At 47.2% G+C, this 14619-nt stretch overlaps 1 protein-coding gene across 1 annotated transcript in view; it reads left to right on the top strand.

The window, feature by feature from the left end:
- ccdc170 (coiled-coil domain containing 170) overlaps positions 1-14619 on the top strand; it is a 107060-nt gene that overhangs the window by 57946 nt on the left and 34495 nt on the right. The window contains exon 8 of the mRNA XM_055639010.1: positions 1545-1862. Coding sequence (XP_055494985.1) covers positions 1545-1862 — 318 coding nt within the window. The remainder of the gene's footprint in view (positions 1-1544; positions 1863-14619) is intronic.

The following is a 14619-nucleotide window of genomic DNA, read 5'->3' as shown; positions in this document are numbered from 1 at the left end:
ATTTGGTTGGCCCAATCTATATGTCACTAAAGTCACCGATGATAACTGCTGTACCTTTGTTACACGCATCCCTAATTTCCTGCTTGATGCCATCCCCAACCCTATTGCTGCTTGGTGGTCTTCATACAACTCCGACAAGCGTTTTGTGCCCTTGGCTATTTCGCAGTTCTACCCATACCAATTCTACAGCTTTTAAGCTGATGTCTCTCCTTGCTGTTGCATTAATCTCCTCTTTAACCAGCAATGCCACCCCACTTCTTCTTCCTTTCTGTCTACCCTTCCTAAATATCGAATACCCCTGCATGTTTAGCTCCCAGTCTTGGTCACCCTGGAGCCATGTCTCCGTAATTCCAACTATATCATATTCCTTAACTACTATCTGCACATTCAATTCATCCACCTTATTACGAACGCTCCTGGCATTAAGGCACAAAGCTTCCAGGTGTGTTTTTCTTATCTCCCTTCTACCTTTCCCTCCTTTTACAGTATGCCCCGCTGTCTCCTTGCATTGGTTCCCTACCCCCTGTGCTGTTAGTTTAAACGTGACCTTTCCAACACTCTCTTTCCCGTTAACTGCACGCATACGCTTCCACGTTGTTGACTCCACCCTCCCCCACTGTTTAGTTTAAACCCACCCATGTAGCACTCGCAAACCTGCCTGCCAGAATGTCGTCCCCCTCCAATTAAGGTGCAACTCGTCCCCTTTGTGCAGGTCACCCCTGCCCCAGAAGAGATCCCAGTGATCTAGAAATCTAAATCCTTGCCCCCTGCACCAACTCCTCAGCCACACATTCAGATCCCCTATCTCCCTGCTCCTTCCCTCACTAGCACGAGGTACCGGAAGCAACCTAGAGATAACCACCCTAGAAGTCCTGCTTTTCAGCCTCCTACCCAGTTCTCTGCACGCGTTGCAGAAACTCCTTCCTCTTCTTATCCACGTCATTTGTGCCTACATGCACAACTACCTGGCTGCACTCCTTCCCTCACGAGAATGTTCTTAAGTCGGTCTGAGGACCGGAGATCAGGGTTGAACCTGGGGTCATAGAAACATAGAAATAGAAAATAGGTGCAGGAGTAGGCCATTCAGCCCTTTGAGCCTGCACCGTCATAAATATGAACATGGCTGATCATCCAACTCAGTATCCCATACCTGCCTTCTCTCCATACCCCCTGATACCTTTAGCCACAAGGGCATCATCTAACTCCCTCTTAAATATAGCCAATGAACTGGACGCAACTACGTTATGTGGCAGAGAATTCCACAGATTTACCACTCCCTGTGTAAAAAATGATTTTCTCATCTCGGTCCTAACAGACTTCCCTCTTATCCTTAAACTGTGACCCCTTGTTCTGGACTTCCCCAACTTTGGGAACAATCTTCCTGCATCTAGCCTGTCCAACCCCTTAAGAATGTTGTAAGTTTCTACAAGATCCCCCCTCAATCTCCCTGTAACTGTGAGGCAGCAGTTGGATTTGCTGCATTGCCACGTAGTGAGCTGTGGCGATTGCTATTAATATATTTATTTCTGATTATTTTCTCTCAGGAAATAGAGAACACCAGGAATGATAGGCAGCTCGTTGAAAGAGGAAACAGGATCTTGCAGGACAGGCTGGATGCAAAACACCGAGCTTGCGAATCTTCGAAGCTAGAGTTAATACGGTGGGAGCAACGTTGCAAGGAGCTGGATGGAGGCCTGCTGACTAGTGTGTCGGATGCCAAAGCAGTTAAAGGCCATTTGGATGCATTCAAACATCAGCTGGCCTCTCTGCTCAACAAAGCAAATGTAGTCGTTCAGCCCACTGAAGAAGCGATCCGGGAAAGAATCTGTCAACTTTGTGACAGCGAAGAAAACATGAGGATGGTAAGTAACTTCTGCCCACGGCAGAGAATGGTCGAAGGGTTAACAACCGTAAAAGAAAGCCATATTCTGATACAAGGTAGAAAGAAATTGCCTTTGGAAGTTGTGTGGCTGAGTGTTTGATGGTGGTAACCCAGTGCTGTAAACCCAGCTTACCTCGATCTATCTCCTCTGAAGACCAGATTCCAGGCTTGTTTCTTCCACTGAGTAACTGCTGGTCAGTCACATACTCTCAGTAATATGCATCCAAAGTCCTGGCACCTGTTATTTAAACTGCCCCTCTCTCCTCTTCTCATTTGACTCCCAATAGGAAAAGGGGAGATGCAACGAGACCTGGGTGTCATTGTACACCAGTCATTGAAAGTAGGCATGCAGGTGCAGCAGGCAGTGAAGAAAGCGAATGGTATGTTAGCATTCATTGTAAAAGGATTTGAGTATAGGAGCAGGGAGGTTCTATTGCAGTTTTACAGGGTCTTGGTGAGACCACACCTGGAGTATTGCGTACAGTTTTGACCTCCTAATCTGAGGAAAGACATTCTTGCCATAGAGGGAGTACAGAGAAGGTTCACCAGACTGATTCCTGGGATGGCAGGACTTTCATATGAAGAAAGACTGGATAGACTCGGCTTGTACTCACTAGAATTTAGAAGATTGAGGGGGGATCTTATAGAAACTTACAAAATTCTTAAGGGGTTGGACAGGCTAGATGCAGGAAGATTGTTCCCGATGTTTAAGAGGGAACTGCAGATGCTGGAGAATCGAAGGTTATACAGAAAAGCTGGAGAAACTCAGCGGGTGCAGCAGCATCTATGGAGCGAAGGAAATAGGCAACGTTTCGGGCCGAAACCCTTCTTCAGATTGTTCCCGATGTTGGGGAAGTCCAGAACAAGGGGTCACAGTTTAAGGATAAGGGGGAAATCTTTTAGGACCAAGATGAGAAAAACATTTTTCACACAGAGAGTGGTGAATCTCTGGAATTCTCTGCCACAGAAGGTAGTTGAGGCCAGTTCATTGGCTATATTTAAGAGGGAGTTAGATGTGGCCCTTGTGGCTAAAGGGATCAGGGGGTATGGAGAGAAAGCAGGTACAGGATACTGAGTTGGATGATCAGCCATGATTATATTGAATGGCGGTGCAGGCTCGAAGGGCCGAATGGCCTACTCTTGCACCTATTTTCTATGTTTCTATGTTTCTAATACATCAATGTCTCAAATTTAGTGTTCTTGTCTAATCTAAAAAATGATGAATGCTGGACATATTCAGTAGTCTTAGCAGCATGCGTAGAGAAAGACACAGAATTAAGTTTAGGTTTATTAGGTTTAGGTTTATTATTGTCACAACGCAGTGAATACCACCATGCCATTGTAAAGATGCCAATCCCAACCAAGGAACAGGTGTGAGTGGAGGACCTGGAAGTCCCTCAATATTTGTACTGGGATGGGCTGATGCAAGACCAATATGAGCAAATGGGGCTAAGCAGATGCGGCAGACACAGAATGTTAATGTTGAACATCAGTACAATCCATGCCACTCCTACTAAGATGCCCACTTCTTGGTGAACAATGCTGCCTGAAAGGTCTAGTGTGGTGGCAAACGAGAAGGCTGTCCACTGTGCAAGAGCCTGGCCGAACATTTGAAACAGATGATGGACGCAAAAGAAGATTATTGTCACATCTACTGAGGTACAACGGCACAGTGGCGCAGCGGTAAAGTTGCTACCTTACAGTGCCAGATACCCGGGTTCGATCCTGACTACGGGTGCTGTCTGTACGGAGTTTGTATGTCCTCCCTCTGACCGCGTGGGTTTCCCCCAGGTGCTCCGGTTTCCACCCACATTCCACAGACGTACAGATTTGTAGGTTAATTGGCTTCTGTAAATTGTCCCTGGTGTGTAGGATAGAACTAGGGCCTGTTTCAGCATTGTATCTCTAACCTAAGCTTTGTTTAGCATACTATCCAAACAGAATGAATGTTTTCAGTTGATGACCTGAATGGAGAACATTTAGAAACATAATATTTTTATAGTTGTAGAGAAGGGTGAAGAGAAGATTGCAGACAATTTACAGAAGACAATTCACCTACAAACCTGCATGTCTTTGGAATGTGGGAGGAAACCAGAGCACTCGGAAAAAAGCCAACCGGTCACGGGGAAAACGTGCAGACTCCATCAAGACAGCACCCTTCGTCAAACCCGGATCTCTGGTGCTGCAAGGCATCAACTCTATCACAGTGCCACAGGGGAATCAAAATCAATGTTTCATGCCATTGACCGTTCCTCAATAGTGGCCAGTTCTGATGCAAACTGGAAAGGTTGGTTATCTGAAATTATTGAAACCCATGTTGACCGTAATGTGGCAGATGGGAAGATGAGGTGCTGTTCCTTGGGTTTATGTGGAGCATCATTGTAACATTGTGGAGGTCACAGACAGAGTTGGGATGGAGGATTAAAATGACAGGAAGCTCAGGATCACCCTCTGGCACTGAAAGAAAGTGTTCAGTAAAGCTTTGGTTTAAACTCAAGCTACATTATCATCGAGAGTTGTCAGCACAAGATGTTAATGGATCAGCAATGGTGACGTTATTAAACTCTGATTATTAATAACCCATTATCTGTTATTTGCACTGTAATCAGTCTATTTATTCATGTGTGTATATATTTATACAATAGTATATGGACACACTGATCTGTTTTGTAGTAAATGCCTACTATGATCTGTTGTGCTGAAGCAAAGCAAGAATTTAATTGTCCTATCAGGGACACATGACAGTAAACTCACTTGAACAACGGTCGTCAGCCCAGCCCAGCTTAATTCATTGTACAGACAGATCCCATTTTGGCATCCTAATATTTCTTCAACTATTCTATAGTTTTATTTATATGTTCCTATAACGTCACCACTGATGAGTACGTTTTCTAGCTGTGCAAATTTTGTATTTCTGCACTGATGTCTTTTCTTTTGCAGTCTTTTTCTTTTCACTGTGTTGTAGAGTTTATGTGTAATTTATATATAAATTATGTATGATTTATGTTTTTCGAGTGCAGTCTTCTGTGTGCAGGTTTATGTGCTGGTGATGCTGGTACATGCAAGATTTTTCTTGTACCTGTACCCTATGGAACGTGTGTATATGGCATTAAGATAGACACAAAGTGCTGGAGTAACTCAGCAGGTCAGGCAGCATTCCTGGAGAAGAAGGGTGGGTGTTTAAGAAGGAACTGCAGATGCTGGAAAATCGAAGGTTCACAAAAATGCTGGAGAAACTCAGCGGGTGCAGCAGCATCTATGGAGCGAAGGAAATAAGCAACGAAAAAGGATGGGTAATGTTTCGGGCAGGGACCTTTCTTCAGACCCTCTTTGAAGGTTCGCTTCCTCTGTCCGACGGAAGTTCTGCAACCATCACCCAGTGGCGGGGACGAGAAGGAGTCCAGCCAAAAACTAATCGAACACGAGTTGTGTGCACTAGACGTGTTTATTCTCTCCAATACAGCTCCCTACTCCTCCAAGGTCACGGGCTTGCCCTGCCTTAAATACCAACTCAGATACCAACCCCGTGACTAAAGCCTCGCACACCAAGACGCCGTCCTCCAGAGCCGATGGTTCGTTGTGCCCTTGGCTTGCCACCAGGTGCCGCCACAACCCGCCCTTTTTCTCCACAGATGCTGCCTGACCCACAGAGTTGCTCAAACATGAAAAGGTAGGAAACATGTTCCCGATGTTGGGGGTGTCCAGAACCAGGGACCACAGCTTAAGAATAAGGAGTAAGCTGTGGCGGTCCCTGGGGGGTAGGCCACTCCTTGGATCACCCCCCTCGACGATTGAGGGACAGGGGCGTTGGTCTGCCAGGGGTTTACCGGTCGACTCCCGAGGGGTAGAGATAAGGTGGCGGTGTGTGTTCTTAAACTGTGGGAATTAAAAAGCTTCTTTTGAATCCGCCTGGCGTCCGGTCTTTTCCTGACCTTGACCAGGCCACTACACTGGTGACCCCGACTTCGTTCATCACGCGTCGTGATGGATAATAACGCTGTTGCGCTGAAGCTCCCAACTCTATGGACTGAAGAACCTGAAACCTGGTTCCAGCAGGCAGAGGCCCAGTTTGCTGTGCGAGGTATCACGCAGGATGAGACTAAGTACTTTTACGTGGTTGGCTCGCTTGACCAACTGACAGCGAGGCGGGTTAAGCCTTTCCTCAGGACCGTGTTAAATTTGCCCTCAACGAACCGGATGGAGGTGGTGTACTCGGACATATACGCCAACTGCCTCTGCTGCCGGGCAGACCACGGGTCTGATACCTTTGCGAACGCGAAGGTTAGCGGCTTGTGGTCCGTGAATGCAGTAAATGGTCTCCCCTCCAGAAAATAGCGGAAATGGTGTACGGCGAGATATAGGGCAAGGAGCTCACGGTCGAAGGCGCTGTAACGACGCTGTGGCCCACTGAGATGCCTGCTGAAGAAGGCAAGTGGCCGCCAGCAACCCTCAATGAGCTGCTCTATCACTGCCCCAACCGCAATCTCCGAAGCATCCACCGTCAGGGCGGTCGTGGCATCCTCTCGTGGGTGGACGAGCATTGTGGCCTCAGCCAGTGCCTGCTTAGCCCTCTCAAAATGCCGCTGTTGCTAGACTTCATGGAAAATCGACCTCCCTGCGATGACCACAATCAGGGGAAAAGTGGAAAGAGGGATTGCAGATTTCCGCTTCCTGGGAAGCGGTGATAGAAAGTGACCATTCCCACGAATTCCTGCAGGCCCCTAACTGTGGTCGGACGGGGGAACCTGCGAATAGCGTCCACCCTGGTCGGCAGAGGCACCACCCCTTGTTCAGTCACGCGGTGGCCGAGGAAGTTGATAGCCGTCACCCCGAAACAGCACTTGGACGCGTTTATAGTTAAACCGAAATCGCTGAGGCGCTGGTAGCACTGCCCCGTAAGCGAGGGCGACCTCTGTCTAGGGTACCTCCTCCTTTGGTTACTTCGTACCCCGCACTTGTTGATCAGGCGCCTGTTCCGGGTCCGAGCGTAGTGTGCACCCGGTCTGGCCACGTGTAGACTACAAAACAGTTTCGTACCCCGGGTACTTATAAAAGCACCTGTGGCGGCCCTGGGGGGTAGGCCAGGGCTTGGATCATCCCCCTAAGACGATTGAGGGACGGGGGCGTTGGTCTGCCAGGGGGTTTACCGGTCGACTCCCGAGTGGTAGAGATATGAGTGTCGGTGTGTGTTCTTGAACTGTGGGAATTAAAAAGCTTCTTTTGAATCCGCCTGGCGCCCCGGTCTTTTCCTGACCTTAACCAGGCCACTACAAAGCCATTTAGAACGGAGACGAGGAAACACTTTTTCTCACAGAGAGTTGTGAGTCTGTGGAATTCTCTGCCTCAGAGGGCGGTGGAGGCCGGTTCTCTGGATACTTTCAAGAGAGAGCTAGATAGGGTTCTTTAAAAATAGCGGAGTCAGGGGATATAGGGAGAAGGCAGGAACGGGGTACTGATTGGGGATGATCAGCCATGATCACATTGAATGGTGGTGCTGGCTTGAAGGGCCGAATGGCCTACTCCTGCACCTATTGTCTATTGTGTCTATCTTTGGTATAAGCCAACAGCATCTACAGTTGTTTGTTTCTACATACGACAAAAACGCAACTTGACTTGACATTCACTGAGGGCAGGACACTGATCAGCAGTAACACAGTGGAAGGAACAAAACTGGAGACTGATTTTCAGAGCAGATAAATCAAGGTAAGATGGTGTGGATGGGTTTGCAGTGCTGGGCTATCGCCAACAAACACTCAAACATACAACTCTCTGGATGTAACGCAAGGGTCAAGGGGCTGAGGAAAGGATATGTTCTCAATGGTTCCTTTGGAAAAAAGATGCAACATCCCCATTGACTCATGGAATCCCCGGCCCAATTCCCCGCAAAATGGAGAGGCAGCATTTGGAACTGGACTGTCTCAGCCAACTCCTGTTACCGTGTCCTGATGGTGATTATATCTGCACCTTAGCTGTGATACAGGGGTGGGAGATTGCAATCTTCCCCTGGTCAACCCTGCTTCGACAAATGCAATCAACCTGGCGTGCACAATCAAATAAGATCAGATAGAACAAGTTGTCTTACAACTTTAGGCTGTGCACGCCATACACAAGGAGAAGAAGAAGGTGTGATAGATATAAACCACGGACACAGAGCACAGGATACCGATGTTCATAATGTCAAAGTTGCTTTGTCCGTGTGAATACATGTTGATATCACTCCGATAATTGCCTTGCGTGCATCTGTACTGTTACTGCAATGAGAGCTGAACATCCTGCGGCGAAATGTTGTCACGTTCTAGCAGGTTTTGTTCTTTTTACACTCAATATTCGTTGTACACCAAGTCATTCCACTAGGATAATTAAAGATAGCTGATCTCACCCTTTGATAGTCTTTTGAAACCCCTCCAGTTTGCTCTTACTTACGGAGAGCTCAGTGCTTTCAGCATCAATCTTAATGTGGATTAACTGGCTACTGACGGGTTTTGCATTTTCCCCCGCTGCCAATTATGAAAATACTTTGCTACTCGAAACTGAATCTTACTTGAAATTCGTCATCGGATGAAGCTTATCTGAGTGTCACCCTGGCCCGGTGTCAGCAAAGTAGAGCCTCGGGAGATACTGGCACCTTATGCAAAGTGTGATAGCTAAAGCTAAGTGGCGATGATGCTAAGAAGCAGCAATGAGCAGGGAGGTGGCAGCAACATCTCAGGCAGATTTACATCTCCATGGCAGCAGTAGTTGAAGGGCAATTATCAGGGACCACCTAATGCCTCGAGTAAAATGTTCCTCTACAGTGCTGAGCACCTGGTTTGGTGTAGCTTAGTTTAGTTATGAGATGCAGCGCAGAAACAGGCCCTTCGGCCCATCGAGACCGCGCCGACCAGCTAAACCTTGCGCATTAACATCTCCCTGCACACCCTCGGGACAATTTTACATTTATACATTTACACCAAGCCAATAAACCTACAAACCTGTGCATCTTTGGAGTGTGGGAGGAAACCGAATATCTCGGGGAAAACCCACCCAGGTCACGGGGAGAACGTACAAACTCTGTACAGACAGCGCCCATAGTCAGGATCGAACCCAGGTCTCTGGCTCCCCTCCAGTGCTTTATAACGCTGCAGATGTGGAGAGTGACAGAACACTGCCACTGCCTCTGGGTCAGCTGTGTAGTGCTTCCGTGAACAATGCAATACTTCAGCTCCAAGAGCACTCTTGGACTTTACCCAGTTGGTATTGTAGATTTGGGCAGGAGCTCTGTATGAGTGATATTTCCACGGTAGCCAGTCCAGGCAGCTTGCAGAATACTCTGGGGATAACTGTGGGGCCAAAGTTTGTACCTGTAAAACTTTTGGGCCAAGGTTTCAATCATTTGTATTCAGGGGATTGACAAATCAATGTGTTGATTTGTCACAATAGGTTCCCCACAAAATGAGTATGAAAGAGATTTAGTGCAAAGGTCAGAGTCATTCAACACGGAAACAGGCCATTTGGCCCAACTTGCCCATGCTGACCTAGATGCCCCATGTACACTAGTCCCACCTGCCCATGTTTGCCCATACCCCTCTAAAGCTGTGGTATCCATGTACATGTCCATGGATATCCCAGGAAGGTGTAGCATTATAAAAACGAATTTTGATGCCTATCTATCAAACTCAGTCCTGAGGGGATCTCACATAATGTGTATAGTTAGCACAACCTGGGGGCTAAAGAGCCAACTGTCAATCACTAACCGCAGTGGCGCAGCGGTATAGCTGCTGCCTTACAGCGCCAGAGACCCGGGTTAAATCCGGACTAGGGGTGCTGTCCGTACAGAGTTTGTACGTTGTCCCTGTGACCACAGGTTTTCTCCAGTTGCACCAGTTTCCTCTCACACTCCAAAGACGTATTAATTGATTAGTAGGATTGGATGTTACAATTCCAAAGGTTTTTTTCATTTGGTATTCTTGGGGATACAATTTTTGCTACCAATGACATTTGTTGTACCTTCTTGGGGTGTTTCGGATCACAAGACGCCCTCAGTGGTGATGTTTGCAGCCAATCAGAGGCAACGTTTCGGGCCGAAACCCATCTTCTGATCGGGGGCGGGGGTTGGAATTTAGGAATTGGAGGAACAGCACCTCATATTCCGTTTGGGGAGTCTCTGGGGGCATGAACGTCACAATTTTGTTAGTCCTTGTGTCTCCTTCGTCAGCTGCTGTCTTCCCATCACCAGCCTTCGGGCTCCCTCTTTTTTCCTTTCTTGAGCCCATGCCCACCGCTGAAGGGTTTCAGACCGAAACATTGCCTTTTTCCTTCGCTCCATAGATGCTGCTGCACCCGCTGAGTTTCTCCAGCATTTTTGTGTAACCTTCGATTCTCCAGCATCTGCAGTTCCTTCTTAAACACTGGGTGTGTGCCTGATGGTTAGCCTCTAGATGGTCACATGGCAGCTCAGACAGCATCTTTATGTAGGTTAATTGGCTTCGGTAAAATTGTAAATTGTCCCTATTGTGTAGGATAGTTCTAACATATCGCTGGTCAGCGCGGATTCGGTGGGTCGAAGTATCTGCTTCCGCGCTGTATCTCTAAAGTCTGAAGTCACTCAGCTAGAAATTGGGCCCCATAACAACATTGAATCAAAGTAAATAATGTTGCCAAGTAGAGAAGAGGAAACAGTGTAGAAATGACTCTGTTCTAACACAGAAGCAACTGTTTGGCCCAACAAATCCATGCCAGCTTCTGGAAGAACAACCCCATTAGTCTCCAAACCTGATTATTTCCCTGTACTCCTCTCTCATACCTACCCATCCCCTTGGTTCTTTCTGCCACGTACCCAAGTTACCACGGGGTGATTTATACAGGACAATTACTTTAACAGCGCGCCTTTGGGATTTGTGAGGAAATTAGAACCTGCAGGGGAAACCCACACAATCATGGGGAGAACTTGCAAACTCCACACAAACAGTACCCAAAGTCAGCACCCAGATCCCTGGAACTCATAATAATATTTCTAGATATTTTACAGGATATCAGCCTAGATTTTGTGCACAAGCCCAGAAGTTGGCTTTTGGTCCATATCATCTTAATTCGGGCAAAAGACCTGCTACTAATCCATGATTGACACCAGGTAGTATTGGAAAACCCATATTATATCAATGTCCAGTCAGCGTTAGCCATGAATCAATGTTTCTTTAGGCATCTCCAGATTCGATACAGTGCGTTCAGTGTAGTGCTAAGGGAGAGGTGCATTGACAGAGCTGCCATCTTTCAAATTGATGCCTTTGTACATCGGTATAAAATGAACCTTGGCCTCTGCAGGTGGGTTCTCCCCAGTGTCTTCTTTACCATTTCATTACTACAAAAATTAGAAATAGAAATACTGCTTATAGTTTCTGTGCTGTTTGTGGAACCTATGTGCAGTGTTTTGCACACAGCTTGACTGCCACTTTGACGGCGCAGTGGTAGAGTTGCTGCCCTACAGCGCTTGCAGCACCAGCAACGCCGGTTCAATCCTGACTACAGGTGCTGGCTGTTTGTACAGGCACCCCGTGACCTCGTGGGTTTTCTCCGAGATCTTTGGTTTTCTCCCACACTCCAAAGACGTACGGGTTTGTAGGTTAATTGGCTTGAGTTTGCGTACTTGGTATAAGTGTGAATTGGCCCTAGTATGTTATGGTGTTAATGTGCGGGGATTGCAGGTCGGCGTGGACTCGGTGGGCCGAAGGGCCTGTTTCTGCACTGTATCTCTAAACTGAACTAAACTAAACTAATGGAGGATAGTGAGGTTGTGAATGACTATTGGGGGACTGGATCTACCCATGGAGTATTGATCCTATGACAAAGCAGTAGGAGATTCATCCACTAGGTAGCAGTGTTCATGTATTGTCCCACTGAGCTACTCCAGCATTTTGTGTCTATCTTTTTTTATTGTTAGTCAGACAGTCAGGGTTTCACTTATAACAAACATTTGACAAACCTGTCCCCAAACGGGGGGGGGGGGGGGGGGGGGGGGGGATCTACAGTCATCAATGTTCCTGCATTTAGAATCTACTTTAAGTGTTTAGTGCTGGAATTTGTAAAGATTGATTCAAATAGGCCCCGACCACGGGTGAACAAGAGGATGAAGACTGGACTCTGTTGCCTTCCCTCACAGTGGGAACCATTATGGGGGGACGTTTTTATGTTTTAGGTTAAATTCTTCTTTAATGTGGTGTGTTAATGTGGTGCGTTACTTTTATATGTGGTGTCCTTTGCTGCAAATGGCAACTCAGAAATCCTTCTCTCCACCATTGTCATGGTTTTGGTATTTGTGACAATAAATGTCCTTTGATCCTGTTTTGTCCAACAGGTCATGATTGGACAGCGTCTCTGCTGTTCTGCCAAGGAGCCTGTAGAATTGCCTGAACCTTCTCCATGTCTCAACCCTCCAGGTTTTAACAGTAATTAACAAGTCCGCTGCGCCCTGAAAGTGGTAACACAGATAGACAGAGTGTGCTTGGCTTCATTGGTCGGGGAACGGAGTATCAAGGGCCTGTCCCACGAGCATGCGACTGCATGCGGCGAGCGGGACCAAACCGGAAGCGAGGGCCGCGTGGAGGAAGAGAGATCCCGTACGAGTTGACGTGAAGTTCGAGCGAAGTCCGCGGGAAGTTCGCGCGTGACGTATGGCGTCAAGACACTGCTTATGGCATCGAGATGTGGCGTACGCCCGTCGAGGCGCTGCGAGCCTCAATTTGGCCGTTGCCGCGCGGATTTTTGGACAGTGGTTTTACCGATGGATGCACAACTCCATGCTCCGGCGATCGAAGTGGGACCGGCCCCGCGAGGCCGTACAGCTCAAGTGACCACGTTAGGTCGCGCTTGCCGCATGCAGGCGCATGCTGGTGGGACAGGCCCTTAAGAAAAAGCCGTGTTGAAGCTTTAACGATGTGGAGCTTTGGACAGGCAGCATGCTCTAACGACAGTATAAGGAGAGACACAAAAAAGAAGTAACTGGGTGACATGGGTTCGGGTCGAGACCCTTCTTCAGACTTCAGACATAGAAACATAGAAATTATGTGCAGGAGTAGGCCATTCGGCCCTCCATTCAATATGATCATGGCTGATCATCCAACTCAGTATCCCGTACCTGCCTTCTCTCCATACCCCCTGATCCCCTTAGCCACAAGGGCCACATCTAACTCCCTCTTAAATATAGCCAATGAACTGGCCTCAACTACCCTCTGTGGCAGAGAGTTCCAGAGATTCACCACTCTCTGTGTGAAAAAAGTTCTTCTCATCTCGGTTTTAAAGGATTTCCCCGTTATCCTTAAGCTGTGACCCCTTGTCCTGGACTTCCCCAACATCGGGAACAATCTTCCTGCATCTAGCCTGTCCAACCCCTTAAGAATTTTGTAAGTTTCTATAAGATCCCCTCTCAATCTCCTAAATTCTAGAGAGTATAAACCAAGTCTATCCACGTCTCCACCCGAAGTGGCACCCAGCCTTTTGTGTCTATCTTTGGTTTAAACCAGCATCCGCAGTTCCTTCCTATACAACTATAAGGAGAAGGTACACAAAAATGCTGGCGAAACTCAGCGGGTGCAGCAACATCTATGGAGCGAAGGAAATAGGCAACGTTTCGGCCCGAAACGTTGCCTATTTCCTTCGCTCCATAGATGCTGCTGCACCCGCTGAGTTTCTCCAGCATTTTTGTGTACCTTCGATTTTCCAGCATCTGCAGTTCCTTCTTAAAAACTATAAGGAGATGTTGGGCAAACTTAGATTGGTTTCTCTGAAGTGTCAGGCGTGGATTAAGGGGAGACCTGATGGAAGAATGTAAAATTATGAGAAGCATTGATAGGGGACACAGTGAGAACCCTTTTTCCCAGCGTAGAAATGTTAAAAATTATAGGGGCAGAGATTTGAAGTGAGGTGGGGAGGGGGTGCAAAGTTGTGTAGAGCACAAAGGAGACGTGTGGGTCACAGAGGGTGGTGGGTGCCTGGAACTGCCAATAGTGGTGGTGAAGGCAAATATGCTAGTGATATTTAAGAAGCTTTTAATTAGGCACATGGATATCAGAGAATAGGGGGATCACGTGCAGGCAGAGATTAGTTTAACCTGGCATTGTGTAGGGCACAGATATTGTGGGCTGAATGGCCTGTTCCCACGCTGTACGGTTCTATGTTTTATGTAAATTATTGCATACAAATAAAGATGGACTGAATGCCATGCAATCATTGCTGCCCTCTAACTGTATATCACCTGGGGATAATTCTGCCTTTTGTGCAAATTAAAGTTAGGACTCCCTTGCAGCACATTTTAAAATGTAAGAACAGTCCCACACTGTTTGTCCTCAGGTCCACGTTCTCTTTACCTGCCATCTTTATCCTTCTTACTGACGCTACCTTTGATTCTATTTGCTTTGCGACTCTGTTCCTCTGCATTTCCAATTCTCTTTCCACCTTCGTAGAACATTTCTCAACATCGTGTTAGTTGATGAGGCAGCTTCTCTCCATAGATGCTGCCTCATTGAGTTACTCCAGCATTTTGTGTCTACCTTCCATTTTACCTTCTGCACCTGCAGTTCTTTCTTATACACCATGTTAGTTGACCTGGTATTGGTTTAACATTCCGAACCTCTCTGTCCCTGTTTCCTGGGTTCCATAGTTCTGCTGTCTATCATTGTGTAATGTTAGATCTTTATCTCTCTCTATCTTTGATGAAGTTGTTCTTGTGTGTCAATATTTTCACGCAGCGTACGGTGCTGCTAATC

Source organism: Leucoraja erinacea, chromosome 8 (genome assembly GCF_028641065.1).
Source record: "Leucoraja erinacea ecotype New England chromosome 8, Leri_hhj_1, whole genome shotgun sequence".
NCBI lineage: Eukaryota > Metazoa > Chordata > Chondrichthyes > Rajiformes > Rajidae > Leucoraja > Leucoraja erinaceus.
The sequence above is the reverse complement of the archived record's forward strand: the minus strand, read 5'-3'. Positions and strand labels throughout refer to the sequence as shown.